The sequence below is a fragment of the Lepidochelys kempii genome, chromosome 1 (genome assembly GCF_965140285.1).
Source record: "Lepidochelys kempii isolate rLepKem1 chromosome 1, rLepKem1.hap1, whole genome shotgun sequence".
Lineage (NCBI taxonomy): Eukaryota > Metazoa > Chordata > Testudines > Cheloniidae > Lepidochelys > Lepidochelys kempii.
Window position 1 is genome coordinate 137,289,629 of NC_136380.1, and position 22,089 is coordinate 137,311,717.

At 39.0% G+C, this 22,089-nt stretch overlaps 1 protein-coding gene across 4 annotated transcripts in view; it reads left to right on the plus strand.

Annotated features, from left to right (window-relative positions):
• The window catches only part of MOSPD2 (motile sperm domain containing 2), a 62,420-nt gene extending 43,929 nt beyond the window's left edge, over nucleotides 1-18,491 (plus strand). For all 4 annotated transcript variants that reach the window (XM_073355640.2, XM_073355649.2, XM_073355660.2 and 1 more), the window contains 6 exons: nucleotides 2,620-2,732; nucleotides 4,248-4,344; nucleotides 5,497-5,593; nucleotides 12,353-12,482; nucleotides 15,409-15,511; nucleotides 16,114-18,491. In XM_073355640.2, coding sequence (XP_073211741.1) covers nucleotides 2,620-2,732; nucleotides 4,248-4,344; nucleotides 5,497-5,593; nucleotides 12,353-12,482; nucleotides 15,409-15,511; nucleotides 16,114-16,260 — 687 coding nt within the window. In that variant the 3' untranslated portion in view covers nucleotides 16,261-18,491. The remainder of the gene's footprint in view (nucleotides 1-2,619; nucleotides 2,733-4,247; nucleotides 4,345-5,496; nucleotides 5,594-12,352; nucleotides 12,483-15,408; nucleotides 15,512-16,113) is intronic.
• Nucleotides 18,492-22,089: the final 3,598 nt, after the last annotated feature.

Below are 22,089 nucleotides of genomic sequence, written 5' to 3' on the forward strand. Positions count from 1 at the left end.
CATATTGTTGTAATCTTCAGCTAGGCATATGTATATAAACAATATGTAATTGTAATTGTCACATGACCTTGTATTTAACTTGTTAAATTCTGTGATTAGTCCTAGAATTGTGGTTTCTTAAAACACAATTAAGAATCACTAGTTGTTTAACTAGCCTTGTTTAAGTTGGGAGTACTTTCAAGTGTATTATCCCATTTTATCATTTTTTATTTAGTTTGAGACTCTTGATATTAAGTTGAATCATAGGTTTGTAACCTAGTTTACTTTAATTAAATTTATATTTGGTTTTCAGGTACTGTGTTCTTAAGTATGTTTATTGAATTGTTGCTGTTTCTTAACCGTTAGTCTCTCTCAATGGGAAACACACCCATTTGATATGTTTAGTGTTCTAAGAAGTAATCAATTTGAATAGTGTTGATTCTCATGGGTGTTTGAATCTTATACTCGCTTCTGTGATACTAGTCCTTTCACATAGTTAATTGAATTTTATTTTGATTTTCTTTCATTTTAGAATGTCAGACTGAAAGTTGCTTTTCAAGCATGAATACCTTGTATCACTCATTTATTTACTTTTCTTTTCATAGAATCATAGAATATCAGGGTTGGAAGGGACCTCAGGAGGTCATCTAGTCCAACCCCCTGCTCAAAGCAGGACCAATCTCCAATTAAATCATCCCAGCCAGGGCTTTGTCAAGCCTGACCTTAAAAACTTCTAAGGAAGGAGATTCCAGCACCTCCCTAGGTAACGCATTCCAGTGTTTCACCACCCTCCTAGTGAAAAAGTTTTTCCTAATATCCAACCTAAACCTCCCCCACTGCAACTTGAGACCATTACTCCTTGTCCTGTCCTCTTCCACCACTGAGAATAGTCTAGAACCATCCTCTCTGGAACCACCTCTCAGGTAGTTGAAAGCAGCTATCGAATCCCCCCTCATTCTTCTCTTCTGCAGACTAAACAATCCCAGTTCCCTCAGCCTCTCCTCATAAGTCATGCGTTCCAGACCCCTAATCATTTTTGTTGCCCTTCCCTGGACTCTCTCCAATTTATCCACATCCTTCTTGTAGTGTGGGGCCCAAAACTGGACACAGTACTCCAGATGAGGCCTCACCAATGTCGAATAGAGGGGAACGATCACATCCCTCGATCTGCTCGCTATGCCCCTACTTATACATCCCAAAATGCCATTAGCCTTCTTGGCAACAAGGGCACACTGCTGACTCATATCCAGCTTCTCGTCCACTGTCACCCCTAGGTCCTTTTCCGCAGAACTGCTGCCTAGCCATTCGGTCCCTAGTCTGTAGCTGTGCATTGGGTTCTTCCGTCCTAAGTGCAGGACCCTGCACTTATCCTTATTGAACTTCATCAGATTTCTTTTGGCCCAATCCTCCAATTTGTCTAGGTCCCTCTGTATGTGTTTTTATGTGTTGTAACTTATTTGCATATTCATTCTTGATTGATTTTTTTTTTGTTTTCTTTTTGTCATCGTAATTCTTAAACATTTTTCTTTATTTCAAAATCAAGTTTAGTTATTGATTTCCATGGCATTCCCTAGTGCTTGAAAGAGAAGTCTTGGTGGTAAATAGTGGGACTACCCTCTGAGTTTAGTATAATGAAATGATTAATAATTGCTGTTAATCTTTTGAATTTTTTTTTCTGAACAAATTGCATGAGAAACACTTAGGTAGTAATTCCATCTATTTAATTCTTGTTTGTCCCAGGTCTCAATTTTGATAATTTGGTTTGTGTTTCTTTTAGTAATTTTAAGATCAAATTACTTGGTGCTTACACCCTTTCAGCCCCATAGTCGCTAGCATTTCTTTCACTTTTAATATACTTTAAAAACATCTTGTTTTATATAAAGAGTTTGTCGTCTTCTGACTTTTCTTTTCATCCAGATCAGTTTGGCTCATAATTTCCCTCAGCTTTGGTAAATTACCCCTTTTGAAGCATCATGTATATTACTTGTAGGGCAGTGCCTACAGTGTTCCACATCATCAGCATTAGGCTTCCATCAGTTTTATTAATCAAATCACATTTTTTTTAAATTCCCATGATTGCTTTATATCTTGAACACTAAGGCACAAAGATGAGTTTAGCAAAGTCCATGAAATGTAATTAAATACAATATCATAGTTTATTTTATCTATCCTACATCATATTTAATCATGGTTATATTGGGATATTTGTTTGAATGTTTTGCTCTGCATTGGAGGGATGAGGCCAGTGGTTTGTAAATTAGAACAACTTATGGTAGCTCTATGTCCAGAGTTTTAAAGAAATCTCCAAGCTATGAGGCATCAAGCTTTTAACTTGTCTGTGTGTGTGTGCGCACGTACGTACGTACATACATACATACATATGTATAATGTGTGTGTGTGTGTATATCTAAAAATAATTTGTTAGAAGCCTGATTGTGTGCGTGTATTTCAAAGCCATCATACATTGTTCATTCATTCATTGAAATTACAAGGAACTCAAAGATTAACAGGGTCTATAACGTGTAAATTTGGTGGAATGAGCATCTTGCCATTACATGTGCTGCAGAAATATCTACATGATTGTAATATGTATGACTCATATTTTTTATTCCTTTATCATTCTGATTTATTTTTACTCAGGTGTGTTCTGTAGAACAAATTTCCAAACCAGAAGAGAATGACAAAACAGATTCCAAAACAAAAAATGCAAAGAAAGCATTAACTGTTTTTAAAGGACCATTATTACATATAAGGTAATAGTGTGCAATAATAATTTTGTTTGCTTTGTTGCATTGTGTATTGTTCACTTAAAATTAATTTGATCAGTTTAAAGCCACAAGAAGTATGGGGCTGGACGAATGGACTCTAAGGTGGATAGAAAGCTGGCTAGATCGTCAGGCTCAACAGGTAATGATCAATGACTCCATGTCTAGTGGCAGCCAGTATCAAGCAGAGTGCCCCAAGGGTCAATCCTGGGGCCGGTTTTGTTCAATATCTTCATTAATGATATGGAGGATGGCGTGGATTGCACCCTCAGCAAGTTTGTAGATGACACTAAACTAGGAGGAGTGATAGATACGCTGGAGGGTAGGGATAGGATACAGAGGGACCTAGACAAATTAGGGGATTGGGCCAAAAGAAATCTGATGAGGTTCACCAAGGACAAGTGCAGACTCCTGCACTTGGGAAGGAAGAATCCCATGCACTGCTACAGACTAGGGACCGAGTGGCTAGGCAGCAGTTCTGCAGAAAAGGACCTAGGAGTTACAGTGGACGAGAAGCTGGATATGAGTCAACAGTGTGCCCTTGTTGCCAAGAAGGCTAATGGCATTTTGGGCTGTATAAGTAGAAGGATTGCCAGTAGATCGAGGGATGTGATCGTTCTCCTCTGTTCAGCACTGGTGAGGCCTCATCTGGAGTACTGTGTCCAGTTTTGGGCCCCACACCACAAGAAGGATGTGGAAAAATTGGAAATTGTCCAGCGGAGGGCAACAAAAATGATTAGGGCGCTGGAGCACATGACTTATGAGGAGAGGTTTAGGGAACTGGAATTATTTAGTCTGCAGAGAAGAAGAATGAGGGGGGATTTGATAGCTGCTTTCAACTACCTGAAAGGGGGTTCCAAAGAGGATAGATCTAGACTGTTCTCAGTGGTAGCAGATGACAGAACAAGGAGTAATGGTCGCAAGTTGCAGTGGGGGAGGTTTAGGTTGGATATTAGGAAAAACTTTTTCACTAGGAGGGTGGCGAAGCACTGGATTGTGTTACCTAGGGAGGTGGTGGAATCTCCTTCCTTTGGGGTTTTTAAGGTCAGGCTTGACAAAGCCCTGGCTGGGATGATTTAGTTAGGGATTGCACCCGCTTTGAGCAGGGGGTTGGACTAGATGACCTCCTGAGGTCCCTTCCAACCCTGATATTCTATGAAAACTAAAATCAAGAGTTAAGTGACTAATCTTAGGGGAGGGGGAGAGACAAACCTTTAGTTCCTAGTGCGCGCGCACACAGAAAGCACGTACGCTTTTTACTGTTACCAGCTTTGGATTCTAGCTAATCTAAATATGCTGCAGAATATTGTGGCAGCTTGCCTGTGGAGAACTTAATTTACAGTGACTGTAACTGGTGGATAGAAAGCACTTTGTTTTTCTGTTGCTATAAACTCAGATTTTTGTTACGGTAAATGATTGAGAGATATTATTTGTGTTTAAAAATAGTGGATTTTGCTCAATGAAAATTTGTATAAACATTATTCTTATTTTATTGTCAATTAGTCCGGCAGAAGAACTATTTTTTGGATCCAAAGAAATTGGAGAAAAAAAATGCTTGATTGTTCTGACAAATGTGACTAAAAATGTAGTGGCCTTTAAGGTAAATATTATTTGTGTCCAGATGTTGTTTTGTTTTACTGTCCACATGCTTTTCATTTGTTTAGAAATATAAATTTGTTGTGGCAGATTTTGTGTAAAGTCCCAAATTTTTCATGGAATAAAGGTCAAATGAGATAATTAACAGTAAAAAATAATGAAAGGGTGGTATACTTACACATATTGGGGTGTCCAGCCATTGCTAGATCTTCTTTCCCTCCTCTCCCCCCCCCCATGGTCTCTTTCTTTTCCATTTTAGTATTCAGAGGAAAAAATGGACTATTTTATTGAAGGTTTTGTCGGTCATGTAATATTTTATGTTTCATCCAGTGTTATGTCTGGGAGCAGATTATAGAAATTAAAACAAACCTTTGCCTGCATTTGTCACATATGAAACCAACACCAAACACGATGGTCAACAGCATAAATCCATAAAAGAACCCCATATGAAAGAGGATTTAGGAATGATTAAATATTTTACCTCCTGATTTTCTGGATCCTCCCTAAAAAGAACGAAGGGGGAACCACTATGTACATGATCGCTTTTTATTGTTTGTTCCATGAACAAGTCATCAGCACTTTGTGATCAACTGTGTCGAAGCTGCTGAAAAATCCATTCCTCAGTAGATCACCTTCAGAGGAATAAGTGCAGTCTCTGTTTCATGTTCAACTCAGTAGCCATATTTTTAGGAATGCAGGAAATTAAATGAATTTAAGTATGCATAGACTTGGTTTACCACCACTTCGTATATGTTGTCTGCATATATACATGATTCAGGATTCAAAGTTGTCAAACTAGCAACTTTCACAAGTATTACGTTCAGTATTTTTGTTGTTTTAGTTTTATTTATGAAAAACAAGAGAGAGAAGAAATCAGTCTTTACCAAATAGGGAAGGACAAAACTGATAGAGGAAGAAATAGTAGACTTAGAAGCTAATGTTTCCACCCAAACAGGAAAAGGGTGTTGGGTGTGTTTTTGTTTTTTAAGTCTATTGTCTTCGTTACTCCATCTTTTGGCAAGAATAGAGGGCTGTTAACATTTCAGGAACACCAAACTCTGTCTCGTCGCTTCTTTTTTGTAAATTTAGCAGTAACAGAGCTGGTAGGCAGAATGTGTTTAAACTCTGACATATACTTGCTTGTTTTTATTTTTAGGTGAGAACAACTGCTCCTGACAAGTATAGAGTTAAACCAAGTAATAGTAGCTGTGAACCTGGTACATCAGTAGACATAGTAGTATCCCTCCATGGTGGTAAGTAAAAACTCATAGAACACAATTTTCAAACAAGTCTACAGGCGGTACATGCATAATTAACAGCTCTTCTTTGAGTTGGCCTCTATCTATACTTCGTTGTGGGCCACACCTCCTGGCACCGTGAGCTTTGGGAGCTGCTAGAAGAGCAGTGGACTAGCTATGGAGATTTACTTAACATAACAAGACACCCAAACTGCATTTCTTTCCCCTTGGTATTGCTGTAGTATCACAGTTGACACTGCTTCATTATGCAAGCTTTTTGCTGCTAAAATTGGGTGGGCCCAAGTCAGGTTATCTGCAAGAATGGCTGAAGGCTGTTTCAATCTGTTGCAGTAGTCCCTCGTGAAGGATTTAAAATAAGCATCATATTTAGAGATGTATATTGAGGAGATTTGGTTTGAATTATTTTCTTCATCCAGTAGAGAAGTGTTCTGTTGATCACTAATGCGATTAACAGTAGTTCTGTCTTTTTACCAAAGTGCCAGGTTTTTGAGTGTGAAACAATGAAAATGAGGTTGGCTTCTGGAGAAGTTGAACAAACACACACAATTTATTTCATTCAGTACAGATAACAATGTTAATATTTCATCCATGTGATTTGTAATTATACTGAAATTGTACTGCCAACTGATATTTGATGGAAAAGAAAAAATTCAAATTTTGTGTTATGGAAGTAAACTGTAAGTAGCTTTGGGTATACATTTCTACAAAGAGCAGTTGCATCTTTCTGCTTTGTTAGCTCTTTTATAATTAAATAATATGGAATCTTTTAACAAATTTTAGAGAGGAATGTTTAGCATGAGTGAATACTAAATTCATTCTTTATATTTCCATAAGACATTGCCAGATATGTCTCCAAATGAGTTCTCATTTAAAACATTCCTAATTAAAAATGCATCATTATGTTTAATTTTCTTTTTAATCTCAAAGGGTCCACATGGTGAAATAATTTTGCTAAGGGTAATTATGTCAAATTGTACCATAAATCCACTAAAAGTGTTGTTAGTTTGTTGTCTTATGCTTCTATTGATATCCAGCCGCTTTTTTACAAACCTTACCAAATTCAGCAAGTCCATTTTGTGAAACAACAGCAACAAATATGTTTTGAATTGTTCATTAGCATAGGTTTTCATGTTGCAGTTTAGCTAAATAGTCTCCATTTGGAAAATTTTAATTCCTACGGTTTAATATGTTTTCTCCTTTATTCCTGTGTGACTTCACAAGTTTTTGATACCTATTGTAGTTGCAGTATACCTATCTTCTTCACGTGATAGTCCCTGTGTGTATTCCACATGTGGGTGCACATTCATGCCATGCTCCTGAGTCTGGAAGTGTTTCTTAGCAGTGTCCGTTGACCTACAAGTGCATAGTGAATCTCCTCATGGCTCCCAGGTGAGGGTATAAGAGGTAGTGTGGGTCGATACCACTCCAGTTCCCTCTTACCGCTGCATGGCCTCAGTCGGAAGCCCTGTTCCTTCATGCTGCTAAGAGAGTGATTTTACTTTGTATATAGTATGTAAATTAATTTTGTTAGTATAAGTAGATAAGTTAACTTATAGTACTAGGCAAGGCTGACAGCTTCTTAATGAGGCTTTGATCCCCAAGCCCTTTACCACCCATCAACCCTTAACCCTAGGTAGGACTACTCAGGAGACATCCCTTAGGGGAGGATCTATTAATGGAGATTCTCTACCTCCTAGTAAGGAGGAGAGAATTGAAGATGATAAAATATGGGTAGGATCTGATGAGAAACAGTCATATGAAAAAGAGTCCCATTCAATTACATCATGTAATGTCAGACAGCTAAAAAGTGACAAGTTTTTAAAGTGCTTTTATACAAATGCTAGAAGTCTAAATAATAAGATGGATGACCTAGAATGCCTTATATTAAATGAGGATACTGATATAATAGGCATCACAGTAACTTGGTGGAATGAGGATAATTAATGGGACACAGTAATACTAGGGTACAAAATATATCAGAAGGACAGAACAGGTCAGGCTGGTAGGGGAGTGGTACTATATGTGAAAGAACCAAATGAAGTAAAAATCTTAAATGAATCAAACTGTACCATAGAATCGCTATGGATAGCAATTCCATGCTCTAATAATAAGAATATAGCAGTAGGGGCCTATTACTGACCACCTGACCAGGATGGTAATAGTGACTGTGAAATGCTCAGGGAGATTAGAAAGGCTATAAAAATTAAAAAAAACCAAACTCAATAATAATGGGGAATTTCAACTATCCCCATATTGTCTGGGTACATGTCACCTCAAGATGGGATGCAAAAATAAAATTTTCTTCACACCTTAAATAACTGCTTCTTGGAGCAGCTAGTCCTGGAACCCACAAGAGGCAAGGCAGTTCTTGATGTAGTCCTAAGTGGCGCACAGGATCTGGTCCAAGAGCTGGACCGTTTGGTAATAGTGCCCGTAATATAATTAAATTTAATATCCCTGTGGCGGGGAAAATACCACAGCAGCCCAACACTGTAGCATTTAATCTTAGAAAGGGGGACTACACAAAAATGAGCAAGTTAGTAAAACAGAAATTAAAAGGTACGGTGCCAAAAGTGAAATCCCTGCAAGCTACATGGAAACTTTTTAAAGACATCATAATAGAGGCTCAACTTAAATGTGTACCCCCAAATTAAAAAACATAGTAAGAGAACCAAAAAAGTGCCACCATGGCTAAACAACAAAGTAAAAGAAGCAGTCAGAGGCAAAAAGGCAGCCTTTAAAAAGTAGAAGTTAAATCTTAGTGCGGAAAATAGAAAGGAGCATAAACTCTAGCAAATGAAGTGTAAAAATATAATTAGGAAGGCCAAAAAAGAATTTGAAGAACAGCTACCTAAAGACTCAAAAAGTGATAGCAAAAAATTTTTTTTAAGTACATCAGAAGCAGAAAGCCTGCTAAACAATTAGTGGGGCCACTGAACGATCAAGATATTAAAGGAGCACTCAAGGATGATAAGGCCATCGCTGAGAAACTAAATAAATTCTTTGCATTGGTCTTCACGGCTGAGGATGTGAGGTAGATTCCCAAACCTGAGATACTCTTTTTAGGTGGAAAAATTTGAGGAACTGTCTCAGATTGAGGTGTCATTAGAGGAGGTTTTGGAACAAATTGGTAAACTAAACAGTAAGTCACCAGGACCAGATGGTATTCACCCAAGACTTCTGAAGAAACTCAAATATGAAATTGCAGAACTACTAAGTGTAGTTTGTAACCTATCGTGTAAATCAGCTTCTGTACCAAATGACTGGAGGTTAGCTACTGTGACGCCAATTTTTAAAAAGGGTTCCAGAGGTGATCCCAGCAATTACAAGCTGATAATCCTGACTTCAGTACCGGGCAAACTGGTTGACACTATAGTAAAGAAAAAAACTGTCAGACATCTAGATGAACATAATTTGTTGGGGAAGAGTCAACATGGTTTTTGTAAAGGGAAATCATCCTGCAACAATCTACTAGAATTCTTTAAGGGGTTCAACAAGCATGTGGATAAGGGGGATCCAGTGTATATAGTGTACTTAGATTTTCAGAAAGCCTTGGACAAGGTCCCTCACCAAAGGCTCTTAAGCAAAATAAGCTGTCATGGGATAAGAGGGAAGGTCCTCTCATGGATTGGTAACTGGTTAAAAGATAGGAAAAAAGGGTAGGAATAAATGGTCAGTTTTCAGAATGGAGAAAGGTAAACAGTGGTGTCCCCGTAGGGGTCTGTACTGTTCAACATATTCATAAATGATCTGGAAAAAGGGGTAAACAATGAGGTGGCAAAATTTGCAGATGATGCAAAACTATTCAAGATAGTTAAGTCCCAAGGAGACTGCGAAGAGCTACTAAAAGGTCTCTCAAACCTGGGTGACTGGGCAACAAAATGGCAGATGAAATTCAGTGTTGATAAATGCAAAGTAAAGCACATTGGAAAGCATAATCCCAAGTATACATATAAAATGATGGGGTCTAAATTAGCTGTTACCACTCAAGAAAGAGATCTTGGAGACATTGTGGATAGTTCTCTGAAAACATCCACTCAGTGTGCAGTCACAGTCAAAAAAGCGAACAGGATGTTGGGAATCATTAAGAAAGGGATAGATAATAGGACAGAAAATATCATATTGCCTCTATAAATCCATGGTACGCCCACATCTTGAATACTGTGTGCAGATGTGGTCGCCCCATCTCAAAAAAGAGATATTGGAATTAGAAAAGGTTCAGAAAAGGGCAAAAAAAATTATTAGGGATGTGGAATGATTTCTATATGAGGAGACATTAATAAGACTGGGAATTTTCAGCTTTGAAAAGAGATGACAAAGGAGGGATATGATAGAAGTCTGTAAAATCATGACTGGTGTGGAGAAAGTAAATAAGAAGTGTTATTTACTCCCGCTCATAACACAAGAACTAGGGGTCACCAAATGAAATTCATAGGCAGCAGATTTAAAACAAACAAAAGGAAGTATTTTTTCACACAACTTACAGTCAGCCCATGGAACTCTTTGCCAGAGGATGTTGTGAAAGCCAAGACTATAACAGGGTTAAAAAAAAAAAAAAACCTAGATAAATTCATGGAGGATAGGTCCATCAATGGCTATCGGCAGGGATGGTGTCCCTAGCCGCTGTTTGCCAGAAGCTGGGATTGGGCGACAGGGGTTGGATCACTTGATGATTACCTGATCTGTTGATTCCCTCTGGGGCACCTGGCATTGGCCACTGTCAGAAGACAGGGTACTGGGCTAGATGTACCTTTGATCTGACCCAGTATGGCCAGTCTTATGTAGTGTAGTTAATATAGTAGTTCTCTTCCCTGTTTGGGAACCGCATCCCCCTCCACCCCACCTCAGGGACTATGCCCAGGATCTTCAAAAACTGTGTCTTCTACCCACGCTTTATCTATGTGAGTGTCAAGCAAAGCCATGCCTCTACTGCCTGGATGAGGCACACACTGTGGCACGCTGAACCAGCTGTAAGTCCTTCCCTCCCAGGACCAGGGAAGCCCATGAACTCCGCCTCCGCAAATATCTTATGGGGGAGGCCATGCGTCCCCAGGCTCACTCGGATCCTGGCCCAGGAGACCCCCCCAACCCCCGTATAGCGGCCACCACCAGAAGTGAGTGCCCCCTCCAAGCACAGTGCTTGCCTCAGAGCTGGCGGTACCATAGGCTAGGGACAAGTCCTGATACGAGAGCAAAAAACTCTCACAGGCACAAAAGCCAGGTCTCTGCAAAGAATTGCTCTCAAGCTCAGCGTTTCCTCCTCGACCCGAGTCGGGAGAGATGTCACATGTAGATCTAGCTGGACCAGTACCCAAGATACTGCAGAGGCAGAGTAAGGCCAGGCACCAACGGGACCCAATGGTATGGATGGTCACCTGGGCACCCAAACATCTCGAACACTCACCAGTATGTGCAACACCACCCATTCCTCTGGGTTTATGCACCGTATCACTGTCCACTTTATGAAAGGATTATTTAGCACCTTTCCACTAGTGCTGAAGCTCACACCATCATGGGACCTAAATCTTGTTCTCTTCGCCCTCACGAGACCACCCTTTGAACCAATGGCCACATACTCTTTCTCCCACTTCTCAATGAAAGTGGCATTGTTGGTAGCCATAACCCTGACCAGACAAGTCAGTGAGCTTGCAGCCATGATAGCAGACCCCCCCGCAATATTCCACAAGGACAGGATGTTCTTACAGCTCCACCCCAAATTCCTTCCAAAAGTGGTATCTGAGTTCCACCTCCATCAGTCCATCCACTTCCCAGTATTCTGCCCGAAGCCACACGCCTCCCCGCTGACAGGGCCCTGCACTCCCTCGATGTCTGATGCACACTAGTGTCCTTCCTCCACAGGACTGGACCATTTCAAAAATCACTTAAACTACTGGTGGCCATTGCCAAAAGATCAAAGGGACAAGCCCTCTCATCCCAGCCCATCTCCAAATGGGTCTTGGAGCGCATCCTCAAATGCTACAAACGCTCCAGCTAACACCGCCAGGCAGAGTCATGGTTCTTTCTACACGGGCACAGGTCGCCTCCTCAGCCTCACTGGCGGATCTGTTCTGGCAAGACATCTGTCGAGCTGCAGCGTGGTGTCCACACTTTCACGGCACACTACGCCATAATACAAGTGGCCGCAACAGACACAGCCATGAGCAATGCCATTAGTATCCTCACACCCACCTTTGTGCTAATCATTGCTCACAAGATGCCCACATGTGGAATACACATAAGGACCATCACTCAACGAAGAAAAGGTTACTTTTCTGTAACTGGAGGTTCTTCGAGATGTTTGGTCCTCTCTGTAGTCCACTACCCACCCTCCATCCCCTCTGCTTCGAACTGGATTTTGTAATGATAAGAGGGGAAACTGGAATGGCGTCGACCTGCACTACATCTTATACCCTCCTTGTGGGAGCCATGAGGAGACTCCCTGTGCACGTGCAGGTCAATGGACACTGCTAAGAAACACTTCTGGACTGAGGTGCATGGCGCGCGTGAACGCTCACGTGTGGCATACACACAGGCACCACACATCTCAAAGAACTTCCAGTTACAGGTAAGTAACCTCCTCTTTCTAGTATTTGTGCTGTTCTGTTAAATTTACTTGAACTGCACAGTTCACATTTTCCTTAGTAACTAAAATTACTTTTTAATTTCCTTCCTAGAGAGGTAAAAGTGATGTTTAGTGTGTATATATACAACCTCTGCTAAATTTATTGTTTTGGATTTTTTGGTTGAGGGTAGGTTTTGCCGCTTCCCTGCAGGACCGTTTCCTGATAATGGCAGCAGAAATGGACCAGTTTTCTGGAGCAGGTGTGCCAGAATTAGCTCAGTTTTGGAAAGAAGTCCCTAGAAACAAAGTGATGGAACATAGGTAAGCATATAGTTGGCTTAAAGGCTTTCTTATGTGGGTTTTGTATTTATTTGTGCATCATCATCAGTATTAAAGATTCTATAAGCTGAATTATGCTCTTGGTGACCCCTGTTCATCCCCATTGCGTGCAGTGGGTTCTACAGGTAAAACTGATTGGGACTTTGTTATTGATGCATAAGCTGTAATAGAACTGAACTCTCACACTGTTAAGTGTTAACATGAGTAAGCAGCAATAGGAAAAAATACTTTTGTAACAGTTAACAGATGTTACTACATAGAGTAGATATGCTGAGTAAGAAAGTGCTATTTTTATATAATCACTTTTTACATTAGAACTTCAGTTCAACATTCTCTTGATAGTGGGTTTTTTTAAGCGCGGGGAGGAGGTTGTACAATTTCTTAGGTGTTTTCTAAACAGCAAATAGTTAGAAAGAAGAATTAGGTAATATAGAAATATTTTTTAGTCAATGTTAGAATGCTCTTTTCCCCCATCAGACATGCACTAGTAGAAATGTCTCCTGCAGAGCCTCCAGACCTGCTTTACTAGTGTATAGTGTACTAGTGTATTAGTGTATACATTAATCCATGATGCAAAGCTTCTCCAGAACTCCACTTTATTTCATGCACACCTTAATTACCCTTACTAACAACTGCTCTTCTACACATACTTGGAAAAGTATGTTCTGCATAATGTAACATACATTTTCACTTAGAACTTTCAGAATGTAGCTAAATCCAAATCCGTTTTCACCAGTACACTAAAAAGAATATCTCAAAACATTCATTCTCTAGTAGAAAACGGGGCTGGAAAATTTCATCCTACAGTATGAATGTTGGAAAAAGTTAACAGCAATTAAAGTAAAGTCTGGAGGACGGAAGCACTTGGCTTTAATAAAACTGGCAAGTTTGTTAGGGCATTACAACCTAATAACTCTCCATTATGTGTTCCCGCCTCTTTATTGAAGTTCATGTTTTACTAAATTGCTTTTTTGTTTAATTAAATCTGTTTTTCCAGCTCGTATATGTTTGAGATGTAAATGTTGAACCTAACTATGTAATTCAAAATGATACATAGATGCTCATAAGAGACTATCTTATAATAATTAGGCAGTTCATAAATGCAACCATTAGGTACATTTACTATTGCTCTGTCATTTAGTAAACTCATTCTTTCTGGAAAGTATAAAAGCATTGTCACTTTTCAAGGAATTGTGTGATTATTTCTCACATTTTAGCTTCTTTTTTTCAAAATACAAATCTTGTAAGGGTAGATTCTTCCAAAATCCCCAAAGAAAATAATAAAGTTCTGTATAGGAAAACATGACACAATTTTTAGATCATTTTTGTTTACACATACTGAAAGGTAAACTGTGTGCATTTGCACACTGAGTTTGTAAAATGTAAGTAAGTGCTTTCTTGCTTAAACACTGGTATTTTGTTAGGGTAGGCCATTGAGCAATAGTGAGAAATTGCTTGACTATATTAAAGCTGCCACAACAGCCTTCAAGGGATACTTGACTAATAAACCAATACAAATGAAGGCACCAGGAAGCAAGATGTTCTGAAATGTGCTTGATCCAGTAATGTGGAATGTGGCATGTAGATTTATATGGTGCTGACCTTTTCGTTTTCAAGGAAACCTATTTCAAGTGGAGTAGAGCATGTCATTATTGCCCACCTAAAGTCATGCATTGTTGTTTGAATATTTATAGCCGCAGATTAATAGCTCCATCTTGTTAAGTCCTCTCCCAGAGGAAGCCAGTTAGCATTTTGTTTTTTCAAAATCAAGTTATTCCAAAGCATTCTGTCCTTTTTATTCTGCTTTATTCTTCTCTCAAAAGTTTTAGTATTTCCATTCTTCTCACATAAGAAGACTGAAAGAAAGTCTCTTGATAAGTTTCAGAATAGCAGCTGTGTTAGTCTGTATTTTCAAAAAGAAAAGGAGTACTTCTGGCACCTTAGAGACTAACAAATTTATTTGAGCATAAGCTTTCGTGAGCTACTGAATGCATCTGATGAAGTGAGCTTATGCTCAAATAAATTTGTTAGTCTCTAAGGTGCCACAAGTACTCCTTTTCTTCTCTTGATAAGCTTGATTCTCCCCCCCCCCTCCTCTCCCCAGGCAAATAAATGCATCCATCTCCTCTCTAAATGGTCTTAAGTGTTTCCAAAATGGTTCTTGCGTGTTTTATAAAATGCTTTAATTTTCAGTATCATGTGTGACATCAAATGCATGCAATGGTTATTTCTTAAGTAACTTTTCTAATCTTCTTGTTATTGTAAACCATGTCTTGAAGCTGATAACTATGTATATTTAGGCATGTTTTGAAATTCTGTTTCTGCTTTCTCTAAATATTTTATACTTAACATAAATGAAACATTTCTTTAGTACTGAATCTTGGATTATAAACATCTATATAGTATATGTAACAGAATGGTTAAAAGCATAAAGGTAAGTGATATATTCTGAGGCAGTGGTTCTCAACCTGCAGCCTGTGGGCCACTTGCAGCCCAATGAGCATACAGTTGCAGTCTATGTGACATCCTCAGGGCCATTCCTGTAACATATATTGTGTGGATGCGGCCAGATAACGCATAAAGAGCTGCAAATGTGGCCAACAATGGTAAATAGGTTGAGAATTGCTGTTGTAAGGGATTATTCTGTTCCTGTTCTGCCTTCATGCTTCAAAAGCTGTCACAATGTAACCATGGTATTTTGGGCATGATCCATCTCCTGTCTACTTCATTGGGGGTCAGAATCATATCTTTGATAACAATGTTGTATTGAACTATTCAATGGTAAAATAATTGAACTGTAATATGTTTATGAAAAGTGTGTTTTAGGATTTTTGTCCTTTAAATGTTTTTGTTTTAGTTAAAACAAACTTCATAATATTATTGATAAACTGCATTTAAATTTTCACAGGTTAAGATGTCATGTTGTAGAAAGTAGCAAGCCTTCTACTCTGACATTAAAAGAGAATTCATTTAATATCCCTACAAAAACGAATGAAGATTTACATTTACAGGTAAGAGTGTTATTTCATAGAAATGGTCATTTAACAGAATTATAGATTAATAGCTTACCACTATAAATGGCAGTAGAAGATTTATTGAAACAGTACAAAACAAGTTCAAAACTGAAAATATTTTCAATGGAGGAATTGAATGCTACAAAGTAACTGTAAACCAAATACAGTGACGTAATTATTTTAATGATTCTTGAGATAATGAACTCTACTACATTTTCCACTTCCATCACACTACTCTCATTCCTTTTAGTAATTCTACTACTTGAGGTATGTAACACATATAAGTGTTCCTATCTATCGATTAGTAGAAAATGGTCATTTTTTATATATGTACATACATTGTCTATCTACAGATAGATCAAAATAGAATTGTTTATATCTCTGAAGTAATATATTATACAGATGTGATCCAAATTATGGGAGCACACTGTGATAGAGGAATTCTTGAAGATTTTTTGTGTGTATCTTATAAAATATACTATTGGATAATTCAGTATTGTAACTGCGTCTCAGAGTTACCTACAGCTAAAATCACTAGAGATAGGAGACTTCATTCAGTAAAAAGCTATTTAATATCATATAACCTATTTTTTTTCCAGCTAACTCAATTATTACAGGTTAATAAGAGACTTCAAGAGCAGATTGATCGCTGTGTCTGGTTCCAGCAGCTAATAGTTGTATTAGCATTGTTCTTAGTTGCTATTGCTGCCTTTTGCTTCTACCTGTTGTACACTCCGAGATGCTAAACAACAATGCTTTGTACTACATGTGCTGCCTGTGTTAATCGGGTTGAAAAGAGAGAGAATCCAATGCTGCTCCATTAAACCCTGAAACTACCAAAAACGAGAGAGGTCTGTGCTCTCTTGCGACTAAAGTACAACATTGAGTAATACTATTTGCTGTTAAAAGAAGAAACAAAAGACCAACAAGAGCGCAGAAATTTACTGAAACTGTCTTGACACTTACAGTACAGAAAGAAGAGGATATTCGAAGAGCTAGGAGCTATGTTCACTGGACATGTTATTGAATATTACCAAACAGAAAAGATGACTAAATGTAACATAACTTAAAACTGCATAGAATATATTATTTTTCTCATTTTGGTTGAAGTACTTTTAAATGTCACCTTTTTAGTTTTGTTTCATTCTCATGCATACAGGATGTACTGAAAGGTGCAGGCAGGCTGCTTAAATGTATTTAAAAAAACCTCTTTATTTTTTTACAGAATTAAAATAGTTACATAGTACAGGTTAGATTTTTCTTACATGATATGTGTGAATGTACATAGTGTATATGAAAATAGGGACATATGAACCTATAGTACACAGTAATTAGATGGTCATGCTTTTTGAAATTCAAGAACAGCATCCTTATCATGGTTAATTCTTTATTTGTTTTTTTTTCTGAATGTAAAATTATTGTATCAATATTTCATGCCAGACAGTATACATCGTGCATCAGTTTTTAGCCATATTCCCCAGAAAAAAATGCCTGCCATAATTCCAAAGACATTTGATAAAACTACTTTTGTTGAGACACTGTCCTAATTAATTATAGATATTTTGTTCTGTTAAATTTCCCTACTTTAATGTTTATTAATTTCATGTTGTTGTAGAAGGAACTCTTTATTCAAACTCCCAAGCAACATGCTGTTAAGTAGGTCAGCAATAGTCAACTGCATGATTCAAATAAAAGCTAAAAAAAGAAAAAAAATCAATGTAGGAAACATTTCTGAGAGATGTGCAATATACTTCAATCATGCATGAATATTTGGAAGAAACAAGCCAGGTCAGGAAAAGACTGGATATATTAGACTATGAAAAATACAGTATCTGTTTCTTTGAAAGCATTTTAGGAATGATCTATAAAATGAGTGAGAATTTATTCTAGCAAAGATTCTTTGTACTCATTTCTGTAAATATTTATATTGAAATTATCTAAAAATTAAAAGCCTAAAAGGAGACATGGTATCTTTCATAAATTTTTAAATCCTTTTTTTTTTTTTAAACTAAGCCTTTATAATAAATGCTTGAAACTTAAAACTGAAATCTGGTTCTTGTTTTCTCCACATATTGCCTTGTCCGGATAAGTCTCTTGATTAGTGCTGGGCTGATGGCTTTGATTTTTTTAAATCTATTAGAAAAGATAATTGCAGAGTTCATGGTATATTTTAAGGTACTGTTCCCCCAAAAAACATATTTAAGGGGAAAAAACAGGACAAACTTTGGGTGTCTGTCTCTCTCATGTCAGTGTCTCTTTAATGATTATAGGTGTGGCATCATTGACAAAGTAAAAGAAAAACTGATCAGTATTTTATTCTACAAAATTGTAGGTAGTGAACTAATAGACTAATTCTGATGAAGCAGAATATCAATCCAATAAGGTTACTGAAAATGTACTATATAAATGGAAAGTTTCTTTAGAAATATCTTCGTACTTGGTGAGCTATCCTGTATGAACTCATACTTCATGTTTTATCACAATGTTCTCTTCATTTTTCATTATTCTGGGTGTCTTCATCTTGCTTTCTGCTGTTCTTTTATTTTCTACAATATTGAATACATTCAAACATAGGTTACCATTAGCCATATTGTTTACATTATTTTCCTATACTTCATATTCCAAACATTTCACCATCAACAAAGCATTTAATGGAACATCCTCTGGAAAAATAATCTAGAGTTCTGGTAACATACAGTAATTTTGTAAATTAGAAACAAGATTTACTAACTCTGTTTATAAAATGCTTATCACTAATTTTGACTGGATATAGTAGCACTTTATTGTAAAATTGCAAGGAATATATTCTTAGAATCTTTGCCAATATAAATATTCTAATGTTCTGGTGCTTTCATATATTTTCAGTATTTTTAATACTATCTTAGTATTTACTTTGTATAATTGATCAGATGAACATGTTTTCTATTTTAATATGTTTTAGAGGAATAAATGCACTTGTGAAATATAAGGAAAAATGTAGCATTTACTGTTCAGTCTTAAAACATTTATTGTAAGAGTTAAAAATCTGTGGGTTTTGCGGTAGGGGTTTGTCCTTTTAGGGTACAGTTCCTAGCACAATGGGACACCAACCTAGTATTGGCCTCAAGGTACTTGGTTTACCAAGATAGTGTGTGTGTGTTTGCAGTGTCCATACACACGTGCGCACATACACAATCTTGTTAAACCTAACTAGAATTTCAGTACCATACAGCATATGAAGATATAAATGTAATCCAAAGAGCATAATGAACCACAGAATAACTTCACTTTTGGGGCTAGGTTTATTTGGTACTTCCTCAGTACAAGGACTTGATGACCTCTGAAGGTCCCTTAGTGTCCTGCATTTCGATGATTACACAACATACAATTCTTCTTTGAGTAGTGTCCCTATGGGTGATCCACTTTAGGCACACATGCGCCTCTTGAGCTTTGATTGGAAACTTTCAGCTAGACGTGTCTGTTTGGCCCATGCATGTGCCCTGTGTATCCTAGTGCCAGATTCCGAGGCTATACAGGGGTGCGCAGGTGATCTGCCTTCAGTTCCATCGCAACGGCCTTAACCTAAGATGGAGACTTGGCGTGTCTGCCTTGAGCATGCCTCAGCCTTTCTAATTTTTCCCTAGTGTTAAGATACATACATAGTCTAGTAGTTGTTGGTAGTTTGTGTAGTTATAGTTAATTAGTTTTATACGTGTTGAGGGATTGGTTTGTTTGTTCTCCTTTCCCTTTTCCCTCTGGGAGACTCTCTATTTCCTGGCAGAGCATACCTGGCTTCAAATGCTGCCTCTCCTGCCAAGAGGCTATTCCTGTAAGCAACAGCCACTCTAAGCATGTCCATTGCTTGGAGGAGTCCCACATCTCCCAGAAGTGCAACTTCTGCTTGGCCCTCAATTCTAGGGGAAGGAAGAACAGGGAGATCAATTAAAGACTGTTTGCGATGAAACACTCCCTGTGACCAGAACCAGGTCAGGAGACCCTCTTCCCCTCCCCCACACACCGTACATCTGGCCCCAGACAGATCCCTTCCACCTCTACTTGCTGTAAATTGACAGCAATGTACCAAACCGCTGGTAGTGTCTTATAGGGAGACCAGGGTTATGCAACCTTCACCTTGCCAACCAGCCTTCTCACAGGAGACAGTTGAGGAGCAGGAGACTCAGCAGATGAGGAAACCACCCTCAAAACTCCAAGTCGTCTTTGTTGGCGGATGAGGTGGTTATGCGTCCATCATCTTCCATTGCTGACAACTTCAGACAATTTCAAGATCTCATTAGGAGGATAGCTGCCACTCTTCAGATCCCTTCAAAAAGGTCAAGGTTCCACAATACAAAGTGCTGGATATCTTGCAGTCAGCAATACTCTCCAAAGCGGTGCTACCCATCAATGAGGCTAAAATGGTGTGGCAAACACCTGCCACTGTTCCGCGCCCTGCCCCCCCTTGTAAAAGGGGAAATAAAAAGTACAATGTTCCCCCTAAAGATTGACTTTTTGTTTTCCTATTTCCTACCTAACTCATTGGTAGTACATGCAGTAAGTGAATGGGATAGACAGAATTCTTCTAGGTTTACCCCTTACAATAAGGACTAGAAAAGGCTGGATCTCCTGTGGGCAAAAGTCCTATTCATCAGCAACCCCGCAATTTTTGATTGCTAATTAGCAGGCAATCATGGCTAAATACAACTTCACCAATTTAAAAGGTCCGTGACGTTTATTGAACAATTGCCACAAGAACACAGGGAGCAGTTCCCCGTCTGTGGTCTCTGAGGGCCAATTAATAGCCAGAACTGCTCTTCAAGCATCCTTAGATGCTGCAGACACTGGTGCCAGATCCATCTCCACAACGATAGTTAGGCTTGGGGCATCATCACGCCAGTTCTCAGGGTTTCCAGAAGAGGCACAGAACACTGAGGGGGGACCTCCCTTTGGCAGTCAAACTCTTCTTGGAAACCATGAATGTGTCCCTGCACATACTGAAGGACTCGAGAGCTACCTTACAATTCCTGGGCATATATACACCTACAAATAAGAAAAGTTTTAATACGTGTCAGACTGCCCAGAGGTCACGTTCTGCTCAGTTTTCTGGATTCCATAGATCCTCTGAACCCCCCCAGAAAGAGACAGATTCCAGAGAAAAAGAGCTGCTCAGCCACCCAGGCATCATCCAAACAGTTTTGTTGGGTTGGTCAAGAGTTTGAATCCTCCCATACCTCTGGAGTTATAGTTGCACCCATTGACCCAGCTCCCTCTTTGGGGACCACCCTTTCTGTTTCCAGCAATCTTGGAAACAGATCACTACCAACAAGTGGGTCATGGAGGTCATAATGTCAGACTATACATTTTACACTGCTCCCTCCTGTCCACCTCCATTCCCTGTCCCCCTTCAGGGACCCTTTTCACAGGCTTATATTAAGACAACAGGTGGACTCTCCTCCAGCTAGGAGCAATAGAAGCAGTCCCTTCCCCTCACATGGGTGCAAGAGGTTTTACTCAAACTGTTTCCTAGTGTCAAAGGAGGACAGAGGATGGAAGACATCTTAGATCTAAGATTCTTAAACAAGGACATGAAGCCTCAAAAGTCTAGGATGATGACTCTGGCAACAATACGTCCCTTACTGGAGGAAGGAGATTAGTTTTCGGACCTTTACCTACAAGATGCCTATTTTCATATATCGATACACACATCACACAGGAAATACCTACGCTTCACATTAGGCCAGGATCATTTCCAATACCGGGTGCTTCCCTTTGGCCTGTCGTCATCCCCAAGGGTGTTCTCAAAGGTCTTGGCAGTAATGGCAGCTTACCTTCAGCAGGAAGTGATCCTCATCTTTCTGTACCTCAACAACTGGCTCCTCAAGGGTCTCTCCTACAAAAGTAGTGTTATCATCCCACATGGCCCTGGCTCTGGTCCAGGAGCTGAATGTAAAAAAATCCACATTGACACCTGTACAAAGGATGCAGTTTATACGGGCATATTTGGACTCATTGACAGCCAGACGCTGCCTTTGTTTGGGCTTTTTAGGACACATGGCACCTTGCACCGTTGTGATGGATCACACAAGGCTGCATTTTTGATGCTTCCAGTGTTGGCTCTGATCAACCTGCTCCCCAGTCAGGAATACCCTGGACAGGCTGTGATGGTTCCCCTGCAAGTTTTAAAAAAAAAACTCCCTAAGCTGGGGCAAATCAGTGTTTGTGTGGGCATCCCTTTCTGGTGCCTGACCCATCAGAGACTTTAACAACCGATGCATCCCTGTTAGGCTGGGGAGCCCATCTCAATGCCATCGCAACTCAGAGCAGGTGGACAACCCAGGAAACCAGTCTACATATCAATCTATTTCAGGCCTGTCCAAAATGCATGTCTAAAATAGACAGGCCTGTCCAAAATGTCTACCTCACAGGCATTTGGAACGCCACAGCCAATGCCCTCAGCAGACACTTCGCACAGTACTACGAATAGGAGTTGGGAACTCAGATTCTCCACAGCATATTCCAAAGATAGGAACTGCCACAGGTTGACCTTTTTTGCTTCCTCAGAAAACAAGAACTGCCCTCTTTTCTCCTCACCACTTCTT